This window comes from Amaranthus tricolor, chromosome 12 (assembly GCF_026212465.1).
Source record: "Amaranthus tricolor cultivar Red isolate AtriRed21 chromosome 12, ASM2621246v1, whole genome shotgun sequence".
Lineage (NCBI taxonomy): Eukaryota > Viridiplantae > Streptophyta > Magnoliopsida > Caryophyllales > Amaranthaceae > Amaranthus > Amaranthus tricolor.
Genome location: NC_080058.1, coordinates 5,346,744 through 5,372,610, shown reverse-complemented (window position 1 = coordinate 5,372,610; position 25,867 = coordinate 5,346,744). Strand labels below are relative to the sequence as shown.

The 25,867-nt window shown below is 32.3% G+C and overlaps 3 protein-coding genes across 9 annotated transcripts in view; all 3 read right to left on the bottom strand.

Moving 5' to 3' along the window:
* Positions 1-191, bottom strand: part of LOC130828285 (uncharacterized) — a 41,346-nt gene extending 41,155 nt beyond the window's left edge. For all 7 annotated transcript variants that reach the window (XR_009047355.1, XR_009047357.1, XR_009047356.1 and 4 more), the window contains exon 1: positions 61-191. The gene's annotated coding sequence lies outside the window, so the exon portion shown is untranslated. The remainder of the gene's footprint in view (positions 1-60) is intronic.
* A 7,429-nt stretch (positions 192-7,620) lies between these two features.
* LOC130828284 (phenylacetaldehyde reductase-like) lies at positions 7,621-15,179 on the bottom strand. The gene is made up of 6 exons (XM_057694175.1): positions 14,900-15,179; positions 12,487-12,656; positions 11,423-11,620; positions 10,087-10,249; positions 8,834-9,020; positions 7,621-7,956 (listed from the first exon to the last, which is right to left on the bottom strand). Exons 1-6 carry the CDS (start codon positions 15,018-15,020, stop codon positions 7,803-7,805), a joined length of 993 nt encoding a protein of 330 aa, XP_057550158.1. The 5' UTR covers positions 15,021-15,179; the 3' UTR covers positions 7,621-7,802.
* A 1,346-nt stretch (positions 15,180-16,525) lies between these two features.
* On the bottom strand, positions 16,526-24,364 carry LOC130828283 (inositol phosphorylceramide glucuronosyltransferase 1). The gene is made up of 10 exons (XM_057694174.1): positions 23,679-24,364; positions 22,439-22,559; positions 22,129-22,314; positions 19,376-19,539; positions 19,057-19,164; positions 18,668-18,805; positions 18,441-18,578; positions 17,833-18,118; positions 17,622-17,745; positions 16,526-16,939 (listed from the first exon to the last, which is right to left on the bottom strand). Exons 1-10 carry the CDS (start codon positions 23,937-23,939, stop codon positions 16,837-16,839), a joined length of 1,629 nt encoding a protein of 542 aa, XP_057550157.1. The 5' UTR covers positions 23,940-24,364; the 3' UTR covers positions 16,526-16,836.
* Positions 24,365-25,867: the final 1,503 nt, after the last annotated feature.

The following is a 25,867-nucleotide window of genomic DNA, read 5'->3' as shown; positions in this document are numbered from 1 at the left end:
TTAACAAGTATTTCCAAAGTAATAATGATTGAAATGAAAGAGAATGGAAGATGAAATCACCGCCCGAGGCTGTTGAAGGCAAAAAGAGGGCGTTGATGGAGGAAGGTCGGCGGAAATATTGGATTCAAGAACGACAGTGTCGAACTGTCGCCTTTTGAGTGTTGGAAAGGTCGGGCATCTATGAACTATGATCTACGAGTCTCAGCGCCTCTCGTCCTAAAAGACCGTCTTTCTAAGAGACCATTCTCCAGGCATAGGCCCGACAATTAAAAAAAAAATTCTAAAAACTAATGGGCGTATTTGACCATAATGGAATTGGTGTTATAATCTATTAAAGTTGAAGTTATAACTTATTGAAATTGGTATTATAACCTATTAAAATTGCTATTTGGAGTTGGTGTATTATAACCTATTTGGAGATGCCAACTTTAATAGGCTATAATACCAACTCTAATAGGTTATAAGACCAACTTCAATAGGTTATAACACCAACTTCAAATAAGATTACACAGTGCGCGTTATTCTGGTAGTTATTTTTTTATTAATAATAGGCCGGTTCATTTAAAACGCGTCTTTTATAAAGACAGTCTCAAGTAAGAATTTGTGTAATTAATAAGGTAGTTTATGGACCTTCATACTTCTCAACTATGTCACTCTCTCATTATATAAATTTTTTTTAATGTGATGTTATGCAATCAATTCGCAATTTAATACTCCAATTTTATACAATTTAAAAATTGATAATATCATACTTGTAACAATCCGGCTTAACGTTGATTGAGTAAACATCGTCATCATGGGGTTGACTTCCCAAGAACCTCAAATCTCAATCCCAAAACTTGGGCAAATGAGTCTTTAGTTCTAAATCATAACTCAATCAGCTAATTCTCAATCCAAACATCTATATAATTCATAAAGTGAAAATTTGAAATCAATAAGTGGAAAAATAAAAAAAAAAAATAAACAAAATAATCTTAGTTTCAAAAATATTCCAAAAGTAAGCGTGAAAATCTCAAACCTGTGGTTTGAAGCTGTTTGCAGTTAGTAACTGCGAACGGCCAAATAGGACAAAATAGTTGTTCGCAGTTACTAACTGCGAACAGCTACTTTGTCCTGTTTAGCTGTTCGCAGTTAGTAACCGCGAACAGACCTGCTTCACAAAAACACGCATTAGTTTCTTTTTTTTCCATTTTTCCCCATTTCTCAAAACCCTACCTTCACACTCGACATTCTCCCTCTAAAACCATTGATTCAATCCATCAATTCTTGCATTCCTCTTTCAATTTGGCACTTCAAAATTAGTGTGGGATACTCTAGCTTGCTCAAAGGTAAACTTGTTTGTGTTTTTTTGGTGTATATATAGTTTTTTAGGGTTATAATCAAATTTGCTTAATTTTTCAAATGTAAGTCACTAGTTGTTAAATCAAGACTATTCTTAATCATCCATAAGTATTGAAGGTAATTTTTGATTGTTTTTATAGCTTTATGTTGTTTTTTGAAGTAATGTTGTTGAATTAGTTGAATTCAATGTTGATAATATTATTAGAAATGTTGATGTTGATGTTGGTATTAGAAATATTATTTATGAACTTATGAATTGATTTATTATTTCGATTTTATATGTATGAACTTAGTTACATTATGGATTTTAATAATTTTTAGACCAAAAAAGATTATAATGTACTTGTATGGGCATGAAGTTGATGATGATGTTGATTTTCCTTGTATTAATGTAGAAAATTGCATCATTTCGCTTGACTATAGTATGTTTTTGGAATGGTTGTATTCGAAAAAGTAGTGGCAAAGTTCATTAAGTTGGGGGAAGACGTAAGTTGTTTGCTTGCAATTCAAACATGGATTTGAACCACTTTAAACGTTTTATATGTTCTAAGATTGGATTAGACCCTACTAGAAGTACTGTAAATATAATCTTTAAATATGACATCAGTAGAGAATTGCTTGACTTTCCTGTTGAGGATGATGAGGCTATAGATGCTATGTGGGAGCATTCAAAGTCCACTCAAATTCCCTCTTTGGAGTTATACGTAGAAGAAGTACCATTAGGGAATGTAGTTGTTTCTAATCATACTCCTACGGTCCTACCCCTATGCCTATATTAACTCAGGAAACTGTAAATCCCGTCGTTTTTTCCGCATTTTGTACTTTTTCTCAACCCCCTACGAATCAAGTTCCAATTCATTTAATGGTTAACTTAGGAGAAACTGCTGAGATGGGACCTTGGGATGATGGAAATGAGAGTAATGAGCTCATTGACGATCCTTCTAAGGACGATGTGGATGCGCTAACAAATGACATGACCCTAAGCAACATTCCTATAATCATTCCTCTTACACCTTATACCCTCTGTCCACCTTTAGACGAGTATGAGGAGGAAAACTCATGGAGGACTTGGGCTTGTGATACCACATACATCGAAGACGGAGAGTTTGAGAAGGGTATGATATTTGATAGCAAAGAATCGTTGTTGGAAGTTATCAGAGTGAATCATATTCGCAGAAATGTGGAGTACAGAACAGAGACCTCGAACCAAACTGTTCTTACCTTGAAGTGCAAGCTGGGTTGTTCATGGAGGCTTAGGGCTACGTTTGATTCTTATTTATCTTCATGGCTTATTGTTACCTATAAGGGTAAGCATAGTTCTTGTGTATTGGGTAGTGACACTGTTTCGGCTGGACACATTCACCTTACATCTTCTGTCATTAACAATGTCATTAGAAATTGTGTTGCTAAAGACTCATCCATTAAGGTATCTGTCGTACGGCAGATGGTTAAAGATTGTTTTGGTGTGGATGTGAATTATAAACGAGCGTGGTGTGCAAAACAACAAGCCTTGTTGTCCATTTACGGGACCTAGGAAGGTTCTTACTCACTCCTTCCACGCTTTTAGAAGTTTTGCAACATTCCAACCCGGAGTTAGTACTTGAGAGGTATTTTAAGGAGGACAATGACACGGGTGTATATGTGAGACCTAATATTAGGACCTTCCAACGTGTCATTTGGGCCTTTAAACTTTGCATTGAAAGCTTCAATTATTGTAAACCTCTTATCGCCATTGACGGCACACACTTGTATGGTAAATATCGTCATACCTTATTGACTGCCATTGCCCAAGATGGTGATAAGGAAATCTTTCCATTGGCCTTTGCCTTGGTAGAGAAGGAGAATATAAGTGCATGATCGTGGTTTATGGCTTGTATTCGTAAGCATGTCATACAGAGGATGGGTTTATGCGTTATTTCTGATAGACACGCTGGTATTTTAGCAACTATGGTGCATCGCATATTGGGAGAGCACCCTCCACTGGAAGTGATCAGGGGGAGCGGTTTGTGCTGCACGTGGTTAGTTCAGACCTTCTCGCATCTTCCCGAAGATGCTGATGAAGGCACCATTTCGAGGTACGCCAAGGCGTACCTCTTATACTTGATAGGAGCTATGTTGTTTGCCGATAAAACAAACAACCAAATAAAGCTCCTTTACTTAACTTTACTTGTCGACCCGTGGGAGCGCATCTCCGAGTATAGCTGGGGCTCCGCAACCCTTGGATACCGGTATAGGTAGCTATGTGGTGCTGCCCAAAAGAACGTCAAGGAGATTGCGGGGCCAATAGTCATATTACAGATGATAAAATTAACATTTAACTCTAATCCGGTGTAGTTGAATTACATACTAATTACATTTCCAATATTCAGCTGTGGGCGTGGGAGCATATTCTTATCGGCCAACCTTACAGAACCGTTGGTCGTGGTGATACTGCTCCTCCACCATAGCCCCCCCCCAGATGTTGTGTATGGTTCAAGGTGGAATTTTGCACGCCGAACACACAAGCACACCGACACTGGTCTCGGATTCTACCGAGATCAGTTAGACCTGCTACGACCCAACCAGGTAAATATTTCAGTACTCATTAACATTAGTACAATTTAATTAACTTATCACTTACATTTTCATAACATATATTTTAATTTTTGTGGGACCCATATCCTGCGGAAGCCTACGCAGCTGTGCCCGAACACTCGGGGATTCATTAAGGTGCGTGGAGGGCTTCTGTGCCACTCTTATGCTTCGACATTGTCGAAGTACATCTACTAAAGCGCATACTGCGCCAATATGGGTTGGTACAGGGCATTCCACCGCCTTGTGACTCTGAACCCCAGCTGCATCAGATTTCGCGCAAAAATCAGGGTGCGGCAAACTGGATGGACATCAACTGGCGTCACATCGCTCGTTGGGATGGTAGACTGGAGTTGCTGGCACAAGGTGCGTCGATCGATGTTCATGGCGCACCTAATACACCAGACTATATGTCGTGGTTCCTTTCCATCATGCGCCGATGGATGACACCACGTGCCATCTTCGCAACAGCACATTACGCACCTGCTGCGCCTACGATGACCCAATTTTTAAATCTTCATTTGCATTTATATGATTAAGTTTCCGATTAAATAATATAATGTTACATTAACTAAATATTAATTACAGGCACAAGGTGCGGCAGCAGTGATGCAGTACAGGCACGAGGAGCCAGTGAAGGAGATTGTGCATGGCATGCTCGTAGGCTCGCAGTTCCAACACTTCATACTGGAAGTCGCCGTAGAGTCCTCACCGACTACCACCCATACGCACGTCTCATCTCCTGCTTGTGACTATTATTTGGAGGAGATGGACCATTCATACCCTGTTGACGTTGCAGGGACCTCGCAAGCTGGGCCATCACAACCATCACAATACCAGTCCCCTCCACTGCCAGAGCGACACCCAAACGCCTCTTACTACACCCATTTCAAACATTTGTATATATTTTGTTACATATATATGATTAATTACTTTATCATAGCCTCCAAGCTTTCACTTACGAATGATCGGAGTTTTGGCGATGAATCATGCCGCCTGAAACATACATTGACTTGTAATTACTTATTCTAATGTCTCTATTGCAAATACAACAAATAACTCAAAAATTAAGGAAAAAAAAGAACAGCCAAACAGGACAAAGCAGTTGTTCGCAGTTAACTGCGAACATCTATTTTGTCCTATTTGGCTGTTCGCAGTTAGTAACTGCGAACAGCTCCAAACCTCAATTTAGGATTTCACGCTTACTTTTGGAATATTTTTAAAACTTAGATTATTTGGTTCATTTTTTTTAATTTTTCGCTTAATGGTTTCAAATTTTCTCATAAAGTAATCATAAAAGTCTCTATAAAAGTCCAACATAACCAATACAGTCTAGACTAATATACAATTACCAAAGTCCATTACAAAACTACAAAATATTAACGTGCTCAGCTTAATATAACATCCTTGGAACTCTAATCAACTCCGCTAACTCATCTTTCCCAACCGGTTCCGATCTGTAAACAAACTAAAAATTGAAAACAATAGAGGGTCATATTAAACTGAATGAGAAGTAACAATCCAAAACAACAAAACACAGTAATTCAAATCATAGGCTTAAAAGCAACATCAATTTCCTAGATCTATGTGCGCACAGTGAGTCTAGTTTGAGAGGTGCCCCATAGCTCTAAGGCTATGTCGCTCTCGGGTGAAGCTAGTCAATATTTGAATGACAATTCGCCTCAAAAACAGGGAGTAGGGAACAATGTCCCTCAACTCCGTCAATGACCAGCTCGCAAGCCCGATCCATTGACCATATCATAATATCAACATAAGCAGTCTCAACAATTTTCAATTGCAAAAGAGCTTTAGTAAAAAATTTATTTTCAAGAATGTAGTCTGATTAGACCCTTTAAGGGACTACTACTACTCACCAAAGACGACGCTTCAAAAAGTTGGGTTCAATTAGCGAATATCAGCTAGAATGGTTCCACAGAGAAATAGTCTCCTGAAGCATTACAATACACATAATCATTAAGATTTTGGGTTCAATTATATATCTATTTTATTTAGTTTTTTTCTCTCGATAAATCCTTTAAAGAAAAAACTATTAGAAACAAAAAAAATATAAAAGAAAAAGTAAAGTGAATGATAGCCAGACAACTTCAATGGAAGGAAAAGCTGGCCAAGTTATCAAAGTTAATAGTCAAAATTGATAGGAATGCTAGTGTAAAGTATGAAATCATGAATATTAGAATATTCATTCTGTCTTTTTAAAATAACACCATTTAACTTAAAAAAACTCTCATATATTTAAATTAAACTGTCAACCTCTTAAATAAAAATTAAATTCTTAATCATTAAACCATATATTTTCAATGTGTTTTAATAAATTAGACAAAACAAAATTCTTTTTGGAAATAAAATTTTAACTTTATAAAATGACTAGACAATTTTCAAAATGTTCAAACCATATTGGTTCCTATAAAAGATCCACTGGATCGACATGATAGGTTAAAATTTGAGAAATTTCACATGGTAACATTTAATTTTCATGAAACGTTAGTGGTAGTACTTTTGTAAGATTTTTTCACATTGTAACATCCAGTTTATACACAATCTAACTGCCGTTGTATTTTCCGTTAAATTCTTGTTAATTTCAGTATAATTCATTATTTTGTAAGATTTTTCTACATTATAGCATCTAGTTTTTGCTCTCAAATGTTTAATTCACCATCTTAACGTTTAATTAACCGATTAATTTATCAACGCCCTTAAATGTTGTAACAATTTTATTTTCATTCAAATTAATGGCATTATAAAGTTCAAAAGGTGCATTATTTAAAAGGTGCATTTTATAAGTTCAAAAAGTGCATTCAAAGCACTAATACATATTTACTTAATTGTTACAACATTTAAGGGCATTGATAAATTAATTGGTGAATTTAACGTTAAAATGGTGAATTAAACATTTTAGAGCAAAAATTGGATGCTACCATGTGAAAAAATCTTACAAAATGATGAATTAAAAGAAAAACAAGAATTTAATAGAAAATGCTACGACAGTTAGATAGTACATAAACTGATTGCTACCATGTGAAAAAATCTTACAAAAGTGTTACCATTAGCGTTTCATAAAAACTGGATGCTATCATATGGATTTTTCCTTTAACACTTAAAACTATATGAGAAATTAAAAGCTACCTTCTTATTTTGATATTTCCTCCATTCTACTATACTTGCTACATTTTAGTTTTTATACTATTTAATGTTTTATTTTAAACATTTATATATTAAACTATATATATATATATATATATATATATATATATATATATATATATATATATATATATATATATATAAATTATAAATAGTTTATATTAAGAAAGTATGCGATTAGATGATTCAAACAAGATCTCACTAGACTATATTTTTTCTTATACATTAGCCTCAATATATAAAATAAGTTTGAACGATAAATAATACTCCTATTAATAATTGTAATGTAGCAAGTATTTCAAAATAGATGAAATATATGTTAGACAAAAGCTCCATAATCTATTCTTGTGGTTTTGTGTCCTTGCATTTTTCTCACTTATAATTAAAAACAATATAAAATATTTAATTTACAAAAAATCTAATTAATCTTTATCTGATTTTATTTTAATTTATTTATGTGATTCCTATAATATTTTCCGCTTACAATTAAAACTAATATATAAAATACTTTCATTGTCTACCTTATTATTCCTTGTAAAAACATTATTTAGAAACTAAAGGATTAATAATTATTTATTGAATCATGCCAATGACCAACATAAAAACTGTGCAATAATTATCCAATAGAAGTACTTTTTATTGTAGAACACAAATTAAAATATAAACATAAATGAGCAGCAGTAATCTTAGCAACCCAATGAGGGTAAAATTGTCATTCCCATCCTCTATCAATTATCAGGAATACGTATAATTTTTTTCTCCTTTAGATCTTCAACGGTATCCTTGAGACCCTTCTTGAAAGGAATATATTGAATGCCAAGGCTCTTTGCTTTATCTTTTGAAAACTTAAATGTTTTCATCAACGGTTCATCATCACCACACCTATTCATAAACAGTTACAAGTTACAATATTATAAAAGCACAAATTATTCTGGGAGTCAATTAAATATATGAGCCAAATAGCCTAATTAATACAAATTAAATAGAAAATAAAAATATGGATTTCATATTTTTAGGTCGTCTCTTTGAAAGAGACGGTCTTTCACAAAAATAGTTGAATAATAATAATACATAAATTCTCAAATGAGACGGTCTAAATTATCTTTATTAGGTAGCCCAATTTACAATTATATTAAAATAATTACTTATAACCTTAAGTCTTAGAGAATTAGAGTGGTCACTTGTCACTTTAAAGTGATTACTTTTAATTTTTAAGTGATCAATTAGAAAATGTGTTAATTATATAGGCTTATATAAGACTTGCTAATAATAATAGCAATATCTCAAGAATATCATTTTATTCTATCTTAAGGATATTATTTTATTCGAAAATTCCATGTGTTAACTCTGAATTTTCACGTTTTCACGTGGTAGACAAATATTTTTTTTTTCCACATGGTGGTCTTGACCTTCCAATTATACCGCGTGGTAGACAAAATGAAAATTTTTTGTTTCACACAATTTTTACCTAACATAATGACTTTTTTGACCACATATTTCGAAATCCAGTCGAAATAAATACTTAATTTAACCAACAATTTAATATTTTGTCTATCATATGAAAAAGTTAAAAGTCTTAAAGATCACAACGGAAAAAAAATATTAATCTACCATGTAAAAAAGCCAAAAAAAATCAAGATCACCACATAAAATTTCTTTACTTTATTTTACTACTATACAAATTAAAAGGTTATGCGAGTCAAGAAAATAAGCGATTGAAGTGTGTATAGATATAAATTGTTGGTTTAAGGACGCTTACTTATTAGGAAATTCAAGAGAAGGATAGATTTCATGTAACATGCCGACAATTTCAGCATGATGCCGCACACTTTCGACCAAACAGTACCTTCCGTTGGCTGAAGGAAGCTCAAATGCACGAATATGAGCTTCCGCAACATCTTGGAGGTGCACCCATGGTAACGCCACATTTGCATATACTTGTGCGCCTAACCATTTTTTCATTTAAGCCAACCATTATTATATTTGTTCCTCATAAACTTTATTTACGTCTATTAATCACTTGAGAAGGTCGTTGATATTACGTGGCAATTGGAAAATTGTGAAGAAATTACTTCCTCCGTCCTTAAAGTTTGTTTCGTTTAATTAACATTCTCACGTAAAATAATTAAATAAGACAAATTTAAAAGAACGAAGAATTATACGTTTGAGGATAAAACATTCATTACGAAGTACTCCCTTTGTTTCTTAAAGAAGCTCCCACATGGAATGTTCATAGGAATATATTAAGAAAAATAAAATCTTTTATAGCAAATATATTATTTTATTGAATGGTAAATTTAATGGAGGAAAAGTGAGGATGATAAACATAAAAAATATTAAAAGAACGTAAGTCGAAAAATTATGAAACTACAACTATTAAAAAATATTTTTATAAAGTTAGTGGGAAACACTTAAGGACAATAAACGATATAAAAACGTTAAAATGAAGTTAATAGAAAATATGTGGGAATCATAAACATTATTAAAATATTAAAATAAAGATAAATAATTTTTAATTTTGTTCAAATTCTGTGATATATAAATTAAAATATTTCTTATGAGAACAATATATAGTTAATGGAACAACTTTAAGAAACGAAGGGAGTATAAAAAATGACATAGCACATCTAACCAAAATTAAAAGTATAACCATTAAATATCTTTAATTATTCATATTATTATTTTTATCAAAAAAATTGTTTAGATTATTAATGAATATCATCTGTCCTCTTTGATTTGCATCAAAGAGAAAGTGAGTTAGTTTTGAGAAAGTGGTAATAATTGAAAGAAAAGAATGAATTGTATGGATGAAATTAAAAGATAGTTAAAATGTATGGATGAGATTAAAAGAAAGTAATAAAATGTATAGATGAGATTAAAAGAAAGTAGTGAATTATTGTCCATAAATAGAAATGATGCAAATTAAGTGAAACGAACTAAAATAAAAATTAATGCAAATTGAGATGGAGGAAGTATTTATATATTAATATGATCAAGCTAATGAAACCGTACCGTTGACCAAGTTCAAAATGACAGTTGAAGAATCATTGAGTTTTGGTTGCAACATTGGACCAAGGATCATTCCTGGGTTTATTGAAACCAAGTCAACATCATTTTCTTTGGCATACTTCCACGCAACCTCTTCGGCCAAAGTTTTTGATATGATATACCACTTCTGCAAATTAAATCTGTAAATAAATCTACTTATTATTTATTTACTTCCTTCGTTTTATATTAGTTGCAACATTGACAAAAATAACACTATTCATTCATCACTCTTAATTTGTGATTAGTTTTTAATCTAAAAATTGAAATATAGTCAAGTGAGATCTTGTTTGATTCGTCTCATTACAAAGATTAATAATATTAAATTTTTATAATTTTTTATCATACATGATTAGAGGTATTAAAGATTAAATTAGTACATTGAACTGCGTGAAAAAGCAAATATTGCAAATAAATTAAAACGGAGGAAGTATAAATAAACTTACCTACTAGGTATATTTGCTAATTCGACCTATTGTTTATGATCATATTTAAAGCTTTTTGTAAATCAAGAATTAAGAATAAACAATAGTTGAGTTTATTTTCAGCAATTATATTGAATAGGTGGGTTTTTCTAAAAATAAATACTAATTTAGTTTATTTTCAGCGGATCGAATAAAGATCATTTTTTTATAATCTCCCCTAAATAATTTTATCAAAACTTGAATAATTATATATTTTTAGATTGTATAACATAATATATCTTGGAGGTACAATTGCCCACTTAATTGAATTGCTTGTTTGACTTGATATCAAAAGTAAACGTGACAAAAAGTCATGATTTCAATTCTCATACGGTACCCTTCATTATTTAGTTGAATATTGAACATCATGCATGAGTATGGCATGTATTGCATCCATACTTCTAGCCTAATGGATTCTTTTCAAGGAGCGTGATGGATCACATTTCCTCTATTTTTTTAGTTGCTCTCAAACACTTTTTACATAGTCCAATGCATTTGAATTGTCGGATCATTTATACTTGTATCTTAAATTATACATAACTAAAAATTTAATATTATGAAAGTACGCAATCAGACAAATAGAATAAAATCTCACATGCTATGTTTATTTATTGTATAATAGCAGCAATTTGTAAACACTATAGAATGATGAATAGCGCAAAAGTAGGTTTGGAGCAACTATAAAAACCGGAGAAAGTAAAACATATATCGTGTGGCAAAATCATCGGCGTAGCTAATAGTACGTTGAGTTGATTTCTTGACAGTTTGAACATATTATAGTTATAAGGATTTATATTTTATATATTAATAAGAACAAAATTTTTGATATAAAAACATACCATGCTAGGGTATTTGCCGCAATATTGTGGTTTAGAAAACCAAGTTTCATCCACCACCACATCAGGTTCAAGAGGTTGACCTGTAAATAGAACTGCTGCAGTAGAAGATGTCAAAACCACTCTTCTTACCGAAGAATCTCTTTTGCATGCACTAAGAACATTCAGTGTTCCCTTCACTGCCGGATCGATTACATCTACCTATTATTAAATTATTCAACACAAACAAACTAAGTATATTGTTTGAATTCACAATATTTTGTATTTTTGTTTTAATCCAAAGTTAAAAGAGCACACAAGCGCTGAAATGAAAGGAGTGTATTATTATTTCAGATTGTTTCACTTAATTTGAACAATTTTCATAAGTAGAAATTGTAAAAATTCAACATTTTCTCGATTTACTAATAATTAACAAATTAAATTATTGTTTATTTTAAAATAAATCCACCTATTCGGTGTAATTACTGAAAATAGCTTAATAATTTTTTATTCCTATGGCTTGATTTACAAAATAAATTTGAAAATAATTAATTGTAAAAGATAGGTGGGTTTATTTTTAGTAAATATACTTAATAAATAAGTTTATCATAAAATAAATAATAGGTAAATTTATTTCCAACTTCAAATTACTGTTTACACATTTTAAAAGGCGTATAAATAATATGGCAAGCACCAAGTTAGAAAAAGTATTTTTCTACTTCCTCCGTTACATTTTACTTATTACATTTTCCTTATTTAAATTCATAATTACTTTTTGTATTACTTGTTACATTTTCCTGCTTTTTTTCCTGCATCATATATCATTGCCTTTTGCTAGAGGTGTTCATTCGGGTCGGTTCAAAATTGGATCTTGCGCCACATTAATTTTTACATTATTTTAAATTCATTTTGAATTCGAGTTAGGTTGGGTTCCGTTCCAAGGTTGGATAAATATCAAATCATCGAGTCTATTTTGAATACATCTACCTTTTGCACTTATTTAGGTTATGATAGTCTTTTTAACGTAAAGATACTCACTTCTTAATTCTTGTGGAACGCTTAATACATAACGGAGGAATAACATGAACCTGGGGATCTATGACATTGAAATCGACAGGAGAAGCGGTATGGAAAACTCCTTGACAACCAGAAATAGCCGAATCAAAAGATCCTTCTTCCATCAAATCGGCTTTAAATATGTGTAGCCTCTCCTTGGCTCCCTCCAGTTTTAACAAATGCCCTACTTTGTCTTCATCATCTATAAGTAACAACCATTTAAGAACCTAATTATTAATTAAAAATGACATATATATATATATATATATGAGTTTTTTTAAAAAAAATTTACAAGAAATATAGGGTAGGGTAACCTATTTATACAAGTGAGCCAAGCTTGAGCAGTATTTTCTTGGTTTTTACAATGTTGATTTCTTTGTTGATTACATTTTGAAATTCTTTTTTCTTTTATGTAAAGTTTTTTAGATCGGCTATTATTTTGAGATACCGTTTTTTAAAGGGATGATTTGTCTCTCACAATAATTTACGTTTTCAAATTGGTTGAGAAAATAAATAGTTATTTTATTACTTCATTGATTAATTGAGGATTTCAAAAAAGTTTTATCTTAATTAATGCTTACCTAACAAATTTCATACCACACATATAGCAAAACATCAATTACTCCTTTCGTTTCCTTTTGTTTTTCTCATTTACTTTTTACATAGTTTTCAATGCAAATTTTAAACCTTAATATCTCTAAATGCATATAATTAAATTCATAAAAAACACATAATAAAAAAGTATACGTTAAGACGAATCCAACGAGATCTCACATGGATATATTTTATCTTCTAAATATGTGCCAAAAACATTAATTAAATTTCTCTCTCCTTAAAGTGAAATACTGAAGATAACATTAAAGAACGAAGGAAGTATTATATAAGATACCAAACATAACCAACATTGTGAAATGAATAGAGTTCCAAATAATCTTCCAACTAAACCAATAATTAGAGAAAACCAGTGTAAAGGAGGCGCCACCCCCGGCCCTCTTGCCCAAACTAAGTTGCCCCTGGAACCATTAGGCTTAATAGAAAGGAGTATTTACTACTTGGTACTTCCTCCATTTTAATCTACCCGTTACAAAAGAATTTTGCATACAAATTAAGAAATTGGTATTTTTATGTTAGAAAAATCATTTTAATCTCTAAAAACATAAATATAAAGGCTAATGAGAAAAGTTGGGGCAAAATAAGCATATAAATAATTATTTATTTGCCAAAATAACAACATAGCAAGTAATTTAAATTGGTTAAATAAAAAAAATATAGCAATTATAATGAAAAAAAAATACTCCATAAAATACCTACATCAATCCACATACAAAAAACATGATCATATTGATCTCTCCAACATACATACTATCACAAATAAAAATAAAGGATCAATCAATCTAAGTTAATGACTAAGAATAGTTGTAGAAATAGAGAATACATAAAAATATAATCCGTCACATTCAAGTTATTACTCTCATTTGATTTTTAATATTATTCATCGATTAGTTTTAATTTTTAATTTATTTTTAATTTACAAGTTATAATATAGTCAAGTGAAATTTTATTTGATTTATTTTAATGTAAAGATCATAAATATAATTTTTTATAATTTTTAAATATGCATAAATAAATATATTAATGTAAATATTATTCATTCTAAGAAAGTGTTTGGTATGAACTTTTTAATATCAAGTAAGGGATTCAATTATCTTTACTTCATATGTTTTGTTTGGTATATTATTAGGTTAATCCAATCTCTTTCTTGAGGGTAATGGATATTGGATACCCTTATTTTGTTACCATTCATTTATGTCAAGTAATAAATTCTCTTTTTTGATCAAGTGTTTTCCTAATATTTTTATACCAGACAACATATAACTATAACCCATACCCTTAGTCTTACTCCTCTTTATCATTTCTCTTTCATTGCATCTTATCTGCCATAGTAAACACCCCATAAGTATGACTCATTTTCTTATTAGATCAAGTCACCATAAATGTTTTATTCTATTTTGAGCATGTTAACTTTACCAATTTATAATTACTACTCTGTCCTCTTTAGTTTCCATCAAAGAGGATTGAGTTATTTTTAAGAAAGTACTAATAAATAAAGAGAAAAAATGAATTGTATGGATGAAATTAAAAGAAAGTGAAAATGTATAAATGAGATTAAAAGAAAGTGATGGGTCATTGTCTAAAAATAAAAATGATGCAAATTAAGTACGACAGACTAAAATGAAAAATGATGCAAATTTAATGGAACATAGAGAGTATTAAACTTAACTTATTTACATCTTTATACTTACTAACTTTATTTTACCTCTTTAATATTTAAAAATACTATACTCTTTCTCTTTTATTGAGAGAGTAAATAAATAAATTAAAAATAATAAAAAATAAAAAAATAAAAAAATAAAAAAAGAAATAGAGTAGAGAAGACATATATACTTGGGTCTCGAACAGTGGCATGGACAGTATAACCATATTGAAGTAGAAGCTTAACAAGCCAAGAAGCTATGTATCCTGATGCACCTGTCACACACACTACTTTCTTCTCAACACTGCTCATCTTTTTATTTACTCTCTTAATCTCTCTTCTCTTTCTCTTTCAATTCGGTCTCTTTAGATATATATTCATTCTTAATAATAAAAATTATTATTTTATTCTTCATATTTTTATATTAAATAATCATTTTTTATGGGAAGGCACCTAATGCTTACTTCAACATTATGAGTAGGTGGCTAGGTGCAGCATAATCATGAGTAGGTGCACTAAGTAACAATGTGTAACACGTAATTAATAATTTTCCTTCTCTCCTATTAAAATAATTCCTCAATTCTGAAATATTTGCTACATTTCGATTAAAGACACTATTTATTATTCAAGTTTATCTTATATATTGCAGCTAATGTGTAAAAACTCATATCTCACCTATTTAGCACTATCAACTTTTAACATGAAGACAAAAAAATAAAAAAAAATATGGTAAATACTAAAATATTATAGTATTTAAATTAAGAATAAACGTAGAAAATAAAAGTAGTAAAATTATATTTAAAAATAAAAGTAAATATATTTTTTATGACAAATTAAATAAATTGAGTGGGACAAACAAATATGTGTACTATTCAAATGGCTATGAATCAAGCCTTGGAAAATTGTTATCCTAATTGTAAAATTGACTGCTAACGTCATTACTTACGTGCTTACATTGAGTTTCAAGTTTCAACCTAATTTAACGGTTAACTTCTTGTTTAATCACCGATTTCAGTTCAATCATGTGTTAACTGACTTTGATATGCAAATGCATTAAATATTTATAAGTACAATTTCTTTGAATAGACTGCATGATTATATTTATCTTAATTATTTATTTATTTTTTTTGACAAAATTTATTGTTGAAAGTATTTTTTGGTGTATGATATTTGCTGATGATATGTATCGATGTACGGTAGCTAAAACTTGTGAAGAAGTCAATATAGGGTTCGAGAATTGGTGAGTAACCCTAAAAGGAAAAGGGTTGCGAATATTTATCGTTTTAAAACAGAATACTTATGATGCAGTTTTAGAGCTGGAGAGCAAGTAGGAGAACCTTAAGTGACTGTTGGAGAAGATATTGTTTCGCAAACAATCAAATTTACATAATTAAGATTAGTAATCTGGAATAATGAGGAGATTGATAAAGATGTAACTGACTTATAGGAAGACCATTGGCGTGCTTAGAATAGAGTGGTAAGCGTCACGATTGAAAAAGAAGTCATGATAGGCCTAAGAAAACTTAGAGGGAGCAAATATGAAATACTATGAACACGTTGCAAGTTACAATACTCTGAGAACCTGACAAGGGATAAAATTAGAGTCGTCAAATTTGTGTCCTTGACCATCGATAGCTACCTTTGCATTAATTATTTATTGTTTAGACCTTTACGATTATTTTTATATTTCCTTAATTATGGTTTTATTTTAATGTGTCTTGTCCGGCTTTATCTTGCTAGGTGTCTTACCAAATGTCATTTTTAACTTATTTGTTAAAATTGAACCCAAGCCAAGACCTTGTCGGTGAAAGACGGTATTTGTTCCAAGTAGGATAAAACCGGTTCTCCACTAAATAATAGGTTAGAAATTACAACATTCCCGTCATATTTCATGTACATTTCCAACTAAAAACAGCAATATCTACAACTAATTATTTTGCCAGAAAGGCTGAAATTCTACAAGATTGTAGATTACACCAACATTAAGCAAGGATGGAATTAATCAACAAAATATCTACAATTACTAAGAATAAATGGAAATGATACAAAACGTCTTGTTCGATGAATCACAAAACGGAAAAAATTAGTCGAACTTACAAAACCGACACCTATGTCACCCATGGGCGTATCAGTCTTCAAGCCCTTTTATATAGGATTGAATTGCGAGGTGTTCCGATGCGTATGCCATAAAAGTTGCCAAAACAATGCCTCCAACAACCATCAAACCTAGTCTGCAAAGCGAGATAATCTATTAGCAATTGGTCACGATAGGATCCCCGACAGGTTGAAGTTAGGGTATGAACGGAACTACCATCAGCTCCTCCTCCTCGGATAGATAAGTGCGCTAATTGAGGAAGTTCCAAAAGAATTCAAAACAAAAGAAGACATGACATTCAACAATCTTAATCGAACACGATCTCCACATAAATAAAATACTTCTCCTTAAATTCTAGAAATACGGCAAACGAAAAGGGGAACTTGTTGAAGGGATAAGACTACAGAGTCGAACTTTCAACCCTATCAAATAAAAGTTAAAGACTTTCAAGCATCCTATTCTTGAATGATAAGAACAAACACACTCCAACATCGACAATGCATTAACGACATAGGCTTCATTTGAATGTGATGAAGATTTCGGCTACCTTGATCAATCATGACTGCTCAAACCCAGTACATCCTCCCGCTTATGAAAGCTATGATTAGGGTCTTAGGAGGGTTGGATGACAACAGACCATACACTAATCGGTAAATTAAATGCGAAAGCATAATATTCAACAGCTAATGTTGACTGCTGACACAAATTTGTTACAATTTATGAAGCTTGAAAGATGACCACACCATGACAATTTCGTACAATTTAAAGTAACTTGTTCAAGATCAACCAATCGAAGTAACAGAAAAAATGGAACATACCTCACAAACAAAGCAGTAATTCCCAAAAGGTAAGGTAACAATGGTGCTATAATTGCAAGAAAAGCCATTCCCAATCCATAATACAGCACTGCAGCATCATAAGATGACACCTGCCGCTGATGACCTACGACAAGCAACACCCATAAAAACCGTCAGAAGCAGGCACTTGTTTAGACAATATTAAACAAGAGAATTTCAACGGAATACAGACCTTTCCTATAATCATAATCTAAAGACTCGGGATCGGAAGAATACAATGCTGCCTGTGTAGCTTTAATTTTACCCCATTGGTAAACCAGCCGTAAATAGCCTCCAAAGAGTAGGAAGAAGAGGGTAAAAGTCCATTCGTACATAAGTACCAATCCTGTCCAAGGGAGCACTTGCCGTGGAACCATCAGGAAAGCCAATCCGAGTGCGACAACAGCAGATAGAAGGCACACAGAGATAGACATTCCTCCGAGAAACCAAGGTACCTTGGATAGCAAGCCACTATAGAACTGTTCAAAAAAATTGTAAGCATCAAAGCAGTTCTATAACAGACAAAATCTGAAGCGAGTGATTTAGCTTCAATCAACGTCATAGCATACAGGCAAAGGTATTTAAAACAGATCCGATGACCCGAAATGTACCCGACCTAGTTGTAACCGAACCCGACTTCAAAAATGATTCACAATTATGTAAAAAACATCATGGTCACAAAACCCGATTTCAAACCGGCCCGTAACACCTAACCCAAAATCAATTCGATGACCCGAATGAATATACAGCTCATAAGTAATCTTTTAGAATACTTAGTTTTAGTGGTCGGTCTAAACATACCTGTTGGTTGGAGTTCAAAGCTGATGAAGGAGACACTGTAGCAAATGGATGCAAAGTACACGTTCTAAATCTAAGAGCAAGGTGTCTCATGCGATCACACATTGATGCCCTACAAAGTAAGCCAAAAGACTCGAAAACCTGAAACACAATAGAGATGTTCTCAGATCAAAATTTTCTTTTATTGTTCTATAAAAATCAAGTAGATCGACATTTACATTCTGTAATACCTGAAGAAAAGAGCGATAGTAGAAAAAGATGAGACCAAGAAAAGGAAGCAGAAAAAGAACTTTGACCCAAAGTTCATCTTGAGGATTTCTTCCTCCCCCAGTTCCAGGTAGAGATTCCTCAATCGTCAGCCTAATGTCCTGCATGATAGGTAGATATATAAAGGTATGGAATAAAAACTCCCCCGTTACGTTACGCAACGCCCTTTATGTAACCTGTTTGAGAGTTGCTGGGAAGTTAAAACATGTTATATAACGGTGCATAAAATTTCACTGTCTAAACGCCGCGCTTACTGTTACGTAACGTGTAACGCCCGTTATTTTACCATTGCATACAGACTACAAAGACAGTAGACTTAGGAAAAGGTTAAAAGAAAAAAAGGAGAAAGTACCTGCCAGAGATCAACAGGTTTCACTAGCCAAGCTGTATACCAATCCCATGGTTTCAAAGGACCAAGGGTATAATGAATAACATGGAGTTCTTTCTCATCTACCATCCACTGCATACACAATGCAAATGATCAAAATTCCCTAATCACAAATATTATGAATCAAGATGTTTATTTTAGCCCAAGATAAAGCAAAACCTTATTATTACTGAAATAATAAAGAACAATGAAGGATACAAAACTACATTCGGCTAGAAATCATATAAGAACGCAATTTAAGTAGAAAATACGGTGCATTAGACGTTTTTCCAAGAACAAATACCTTGTTAGCAAGCATGTATAGACCAACATCAGCATTGTAAAGAGTAGAGAGGCGCTCCATTTCTGGTGTTGGTCTAGACTTTAATTCTTCAGATGACAAATTAGGATTAAATAAATGGGCATCAGCAAACCCACCGTAATATGAGTTCAGGAACCCTTGATCCCCTGAAATAAACAGAACCATGTAAGTATAAAGAACAAATAAATGTATGGAATAACGGCGAAAGCCAAAGCCTTGAATCATAAAGGTACAATCTTTTATTACAGGAGGGAATTATGGAAAAAGAAAAAACCCATCATAATCTCTATAACTCAGAATAAATGTGTTACAATTACATGAAAGAATACTTTTACTGTCACATAGAGACAACAAAGCTACACAAAAAAAAACCTGGAAATATAATTTCTAAATATTCAGCATGACAGAATTTCATATATTTAGGTCAAGAAAGTTCAAAAATAATGCATTTGTTTAAATTGAAATTTTTTATTCCGTTATTTACCACGAAAAATTAGAGGTGTTCATTTGGGTCATTGGGTTGATTTCAAGTCACGTGTTTTGGGTCGGTTCAAAATTGAGTTTTGTATCCTCATTGATTTTTTCATATGAAGGTCGGGTCAAGTCGAGTTCGGTTATAGGGTCGGGTAAATATCGGGTCATTGGGTTTAATATAGATCAACAAGAAGCTTTGGAGAATTAAAGAGTTAAATGTAGAACAAGAGCAGAATTACCCAACTACTTCCATGAAAGTGAGGGTTTTTTGTAAAGAATTTGGCCTTTTGGAATGTGGAAGAGAGAGTTCACCTAATACTAAAATTAGCAAGCATCGTTCACCTCTATCATGAAACCAATCCAACGGTTCAAGAACTAAGTGTAGTAAATAAAGGAAAGCAAATTACCTAACGTCTTCTACAACATCAAAAACGCTTATGCTCAATCAGATTAATGGAGGTTAACACTTTGCTGTTAACATCACCACTTATCTTTGGAGGCATCTTCAAAGATGGGAAACAAAACATACACTCCTTAAAAAAGCTGAGTAACGTTGGCTTCGTCATTGTCCTATCTTTACATGCTACAAAGCTTAAAAAATAAGCCCATGCTAAATTGATTGGGGAATCTTTAAGTTGTGAATGACAAAACTTTCGTTTTATTATATGGTAGCAACATGGCCCTAATTCATTTTTTATATAGTTAAATGTTCATCAGCAAAAAGACGTGCATGTTATGTTTCAAATTAATGTCACACAAACCTATTTTGTATGACCAAGAACCTGTGCCATTGCATGAATCTAACCCAACTAGGGAAAAAAGCAGGTTTTATGGATCTAAATGTACCAGAAAGAATATCTTTGTTACTCCTTGTCCCATGACTTTTGCAAGAGTACAAATTGTGTCCAAATTAAGGAAACGAACAAAAAAGGATTAAAAGGTGAGATTTATGGAGAAGGGAAAGAAATGTGTGGATAAGATGAAAAGATAAGTTAAATGTATGAATGAAAATCAAAGAAATGTTGTGGGTTATGACCAAAAATAAAAATATAGCAGAATTTATGGGACGGAAAAAAAAAGAAGCAAAACCAGTAGGACAGAGAGAGTATTACAAGGGAAAGGGTTAGCGCGCTCACATCCGTATCCCCAAAAACCATAGGCGAAAGCCAACTAATGACCTGAGAGGCTGAGATAATGGAATTTTGTTGTTGAAATCCTCTAGGATATTTCATTTGGAGCAGATAGCAAGCGGCCCAGCACATACTTAGCAGAATTTTGTAGTCAATTACATACAGTGCCCCAACAATTCTCTGTTCCTTATTCCCAATATGCAGGATAAATTTACAACCCATTTCCCTCCAGACAAATTTATTTCTATAAGTGTGAATAGGTGTAAACCTCTTTGAAATTCCTGAATGAACAAAACGTCTTGAATAATTTCACCACCAACCATTATTCAGTTGAATTTTTCAAAATGTTTAATGAATTCAAAGGTGCTAAAGTAATAGCAAGAATGCATACAAAAACTATAAAGAGAGATGAAAAAAGAAGAGTTCTAACAATCAAACTTGGTAGTTGGTACCTAACTACAATGGCCTAATGATATCAAATACTGTCCAGAACATATTTAACTTGAACAGACCTTCCAACACTATCACCATTACAATAAATGTCTTACGTAATACGTACACACCAGTGTCATTAAAAATGCTCCTAGTTGTATAAAGCATAGGGAAAGCTGCCTCAGCACTTAAATGTAGCCAGGGTAGTCATTTAAAAAGAGGTGCACTTAAGGGAAACTAAAGGGGTAAGAGGTGCACCTGACACACAAAAAAGTGCAGATAGGCACAAAAAAAACTCAAAAGCAAAAAATAACCATTTTGCATTCTTTCGTACTATTGTATTTCATCCTGGCACCTTACTTCAATGAGGCATGCACCTAAAGCTTGTGTGTATGCTCGAGGACCCCCTATTGCCTTTTTATACATTAATATACAAATTTTTAATCAAAAAAAAGTTTTTGTCCATACTACCTCTGTACATAAATGTCTCCATAACAAGTAACTACAACTGTAAAGAGTAAAAGAGTAAACAAACACAAGGGCACTGATCTTTTCAATGAGAAATCTTTCAACAGCAGCCATCTAGTTGCCAACTTAGAATGAGACTACGCTAGAGTATTGACTATTGATCAAATCATGTATATAAGCGGAAACTTCTTAACATGCAGAACACAACTAGTTACAGAAAAGAGCTATTACCTCCAGTATAAGAAGGCAAAGTACTAACTTTCCTGAGCATATCATTAAAAAGCGTTCTAGAAGGTTCAACAACCAAGACTCCCGAGTTTAGTCTTTCAGAATGCTTCAAGTTAGCACAAAACTTCCCGCATTTAAAAAGATCCTCAATGCTCTTGATCACAATTGTATCTGCATCAAGATACACAACTGTGCGACAAACGCACTTTGTTTAATCATTGTACAAAGAACTCTCATCAAATAAGTCAAATGTAGTAATAAATTACATGTAGAGACTGATTAAAAAAGCATTATACATAAGGAATCAATTTACCCTTTCTATAATTGGTCATGTTGAATATCTTGAGTTTCGTGTAAACACCCCAAAACCTTGTTGGACGAATACGATTAGGATTCTCCAACAACGAAATCTTCTCTATTATCCAACCATCAGCCTGTCCAAGAAATCACATTACAGTCCTCTCAAAAACTTCACCAAAAGAAGCTTGTATACAATCCAGGTATAGCATCACAAAACAAAGTCAAGAAATTTTCTCAGAGCATTGGGATTAAGGGAAAATTTCACATATACAAAATAACCAGTTCAGCACATAAAAAATCATACAAGGCTACTTTCCTAATTAGGTACAATTCTTTATAGAGTTATGCAACAAGTTGAAGCACAGTAGAGTAGTTCTTATGAATACTCTTTCTCTTATACAAAGAAGTACATAACGAAAGATTTAGCCAAAAAGAATTTGCACCACCCGATCAAAACTAAGTTTATTCACACACGTAATGGCAGAGCTACTAGTGGGTGAAAATTAGCCACAACCAACCTAAAAAATCAGTGAAAATGTAGTATGTATGGGAAAGTTATATCCACATATTATTTGAACTCTATTTTTAAGTTACAATAGTCGTTGGTCTTGTGACTAACTTAAACTCCAAGTCAATTTTCTTAGAATTCATCTATGCATCTTTCTCGAGCCGAGGGACTTTATGGCTTGCACTCTTCTTTATGGGTATGAGTTGCCGCTTTCCTTCCCTTTCTAAACCCTAATCATAGTTCTTATAAGCGGAATACACTAAACCCTAATCATAGTTCTTATAAGCGGAATACACTGGGTATGATGATGATGATCGATTTTCACCCTCTTCACCTATGAACGTTTTTTGTGATGTTCATATAGAAATTACACCCCCCCCCCCACCACCACCACCACCTAAATTTCTGGCTTTTGCACCCATTACAAAAAACTTCCCATTCTACTATGGCACGCAGCAATACAACCATATCAATCAAAGTCTCTCACAAAGCTCCCATAAATGCATATTCTCCCACTCCCATGTTCAAAAAGCAACAGCTTTTATCAGGCCATTCATTCAAAAACTATACCTTTGAGGGAAAATCAAAACAAATCTAGAACTAATCAAATACACATTTGATTTCATTTTTAACAATCATAATCTAAAAATCACCCAACATCAATCACAAGGGAAATATATATAACTATAATTACAAAATTCAAATTAATTAAAGTATCCAAAAAGTAAAATTAGCAAATGATTACCTCTAGAAGGGTCTTGGCATAATCAGAAACACCATCAGAGACTAAAACCACCATATCTTTTTTGGAACCTGTATCACGAATTGACTTCCCAAGAACTCTAACACCCAAAACAAACTCATCTCCATATAATAAAGTTACGTATGCATCTTCAGTAGATTGTGTTCTTCTAGCATCTACACCCCAATCACAAATTGGAGATTGGAACACTAACATAAACAAAAACAATGAAAACCCATGATTCAAAATCCTGAATTTCACCATATTTGTGGAAAAATTCGGGATAATTCAGGTGGGTTTACTCTATATTTTAAGGGGTTAAAAACGGGCAAAATAGTTTTTTCAAAAGAGTATTAATATAATTGGAATTGAAAACAGTAAAGGAAGATTCTTTGATGGGTGCAAGTGGAAGAATAGGGATTGAAATTTCAAAAAAGGGGATTTGGAGAATTGTTTGACTGCTGAGATTAAGATTGTTAGGGATTGATGATCAATCAATCAATAATCTGTCTCGTCTCCGTTGAATCGCGTTTCAAAGTTCAAATCTTGAATCCAACTTGGTGTACTCATAAGATACTTTGCAGTTTGAACAGCTCGGATCTTAGATGGGACTTGACACTTGAGAGAACAAAACACAATCGAAGAATATTGTTACTTCACACCTTGTTATACGAGTGCGTCCCTCGCTAAGACCATTTTATGAAGAAAAATTACAAATTTGTAATGCCATTCGTTTTGGAGGAGACGACATCATAATGAGACCGTCAATTTTAACCGTTCAGTTTTCACGTGTAACAATCGGAATATTTTTTTCATTTTCTGAGCATTTTCCAATTTTTATCTTATAGTTATTAATTTTGGCCTTAAAGGTATCAATTTGCAAAATTAATACCTTTAAAGTCATAATGAGACCGTCTCATCCAAGTTTTTATGTTAATCATATAGAAGTATGAGAAATGTCTTAAATCTCAACTTTCTTATATAATTATTTGTGCTATATAAATATTTAATTCCTCCCTTAAAGTACTACTCCTATTTGTGAAATTAAGCCTAAAATAATGCTCCATTCATCCTGAATGTCCCATAGATAATCCACTTAATTTTACTTAAATATTATGCACATAATTGATATTTGGATTTCATTATTTCGTATTATATATTCAAACGTTAATATTTGTGTATCTAATTTAAGAATTATTGAGAATGTTAGCGGGTTATACTTAGCTAAAAAGTACTAAAATTTTCAAAGATTCTTCTTTTAATAAACTTGTGACAATCCCATTACCTTATTGGTTGAGATTTCAGCTTCATTTTAAAGAAGTTCTCAAGTGTTAACATTCTTCAACCTAGGGTATGTTTGTTTATTCAAATGTTAGTGAAAACTTTGTGTCCTAATGAACAATTTACATGTATTTGCATTGTACTTATTAGGTTTAGTTTGGTGATATACATATGATCGTTATTTTATTTAGAAAATAGAATATTCAAAGTATCCTCTTTTAGTGCTATTGGCGTGGTGGAGAAGGTGATGTTTATTTTTAAAAGTTCTTGTGCTTACACGGTTTATTAATGTTCTTTATGTTATTGAGAATGCAGGATTATCATTTAAAGGAAAGCTGACGGAATAGCAACAAACCTTTAGTTACAAAAAATAATTCATGTGAAAATTGTGAAGAAATGGTATCGAAAAAAGTTCATAACGACGAAGTAGTTGCGGAAAAAAATTTATCATAACAAAGAAGTAGTTGCAGGGAAAAGTTTATAGCAAATTTTTTCCTTACCAATGACGAATTCAACAACATACCAAAGATTGTTGCTAAATCAGTCACTATTAGCGACAAACTGACAACAAAAAATACTTCGTCGCTGATTGACGAACTTTACATCAAGTTTCTATTTCACTGTTTTTACATATTTTGCAATTTTCTTTTGATAATTTTGTTGGTATTAGTTGCTAGTTTGTCATTATATATTCTCATCAGCATTCATATTTAAACAATATACTAACTTATAATAGAAAATCCAATAATATTATATGGAACTTACTTTTAAAATACTTGAAAGTTAAAGAGCTAAAGTAGGAAAAGAGAGAAGGTTGATTGAGTTTTTAGCGGCGAATTATAGTCGTCGCTAAACCTTAGCAACGAAACTGCAACAATTTGGTTCGTTACTAAAAGGAGACGAAACTCTTA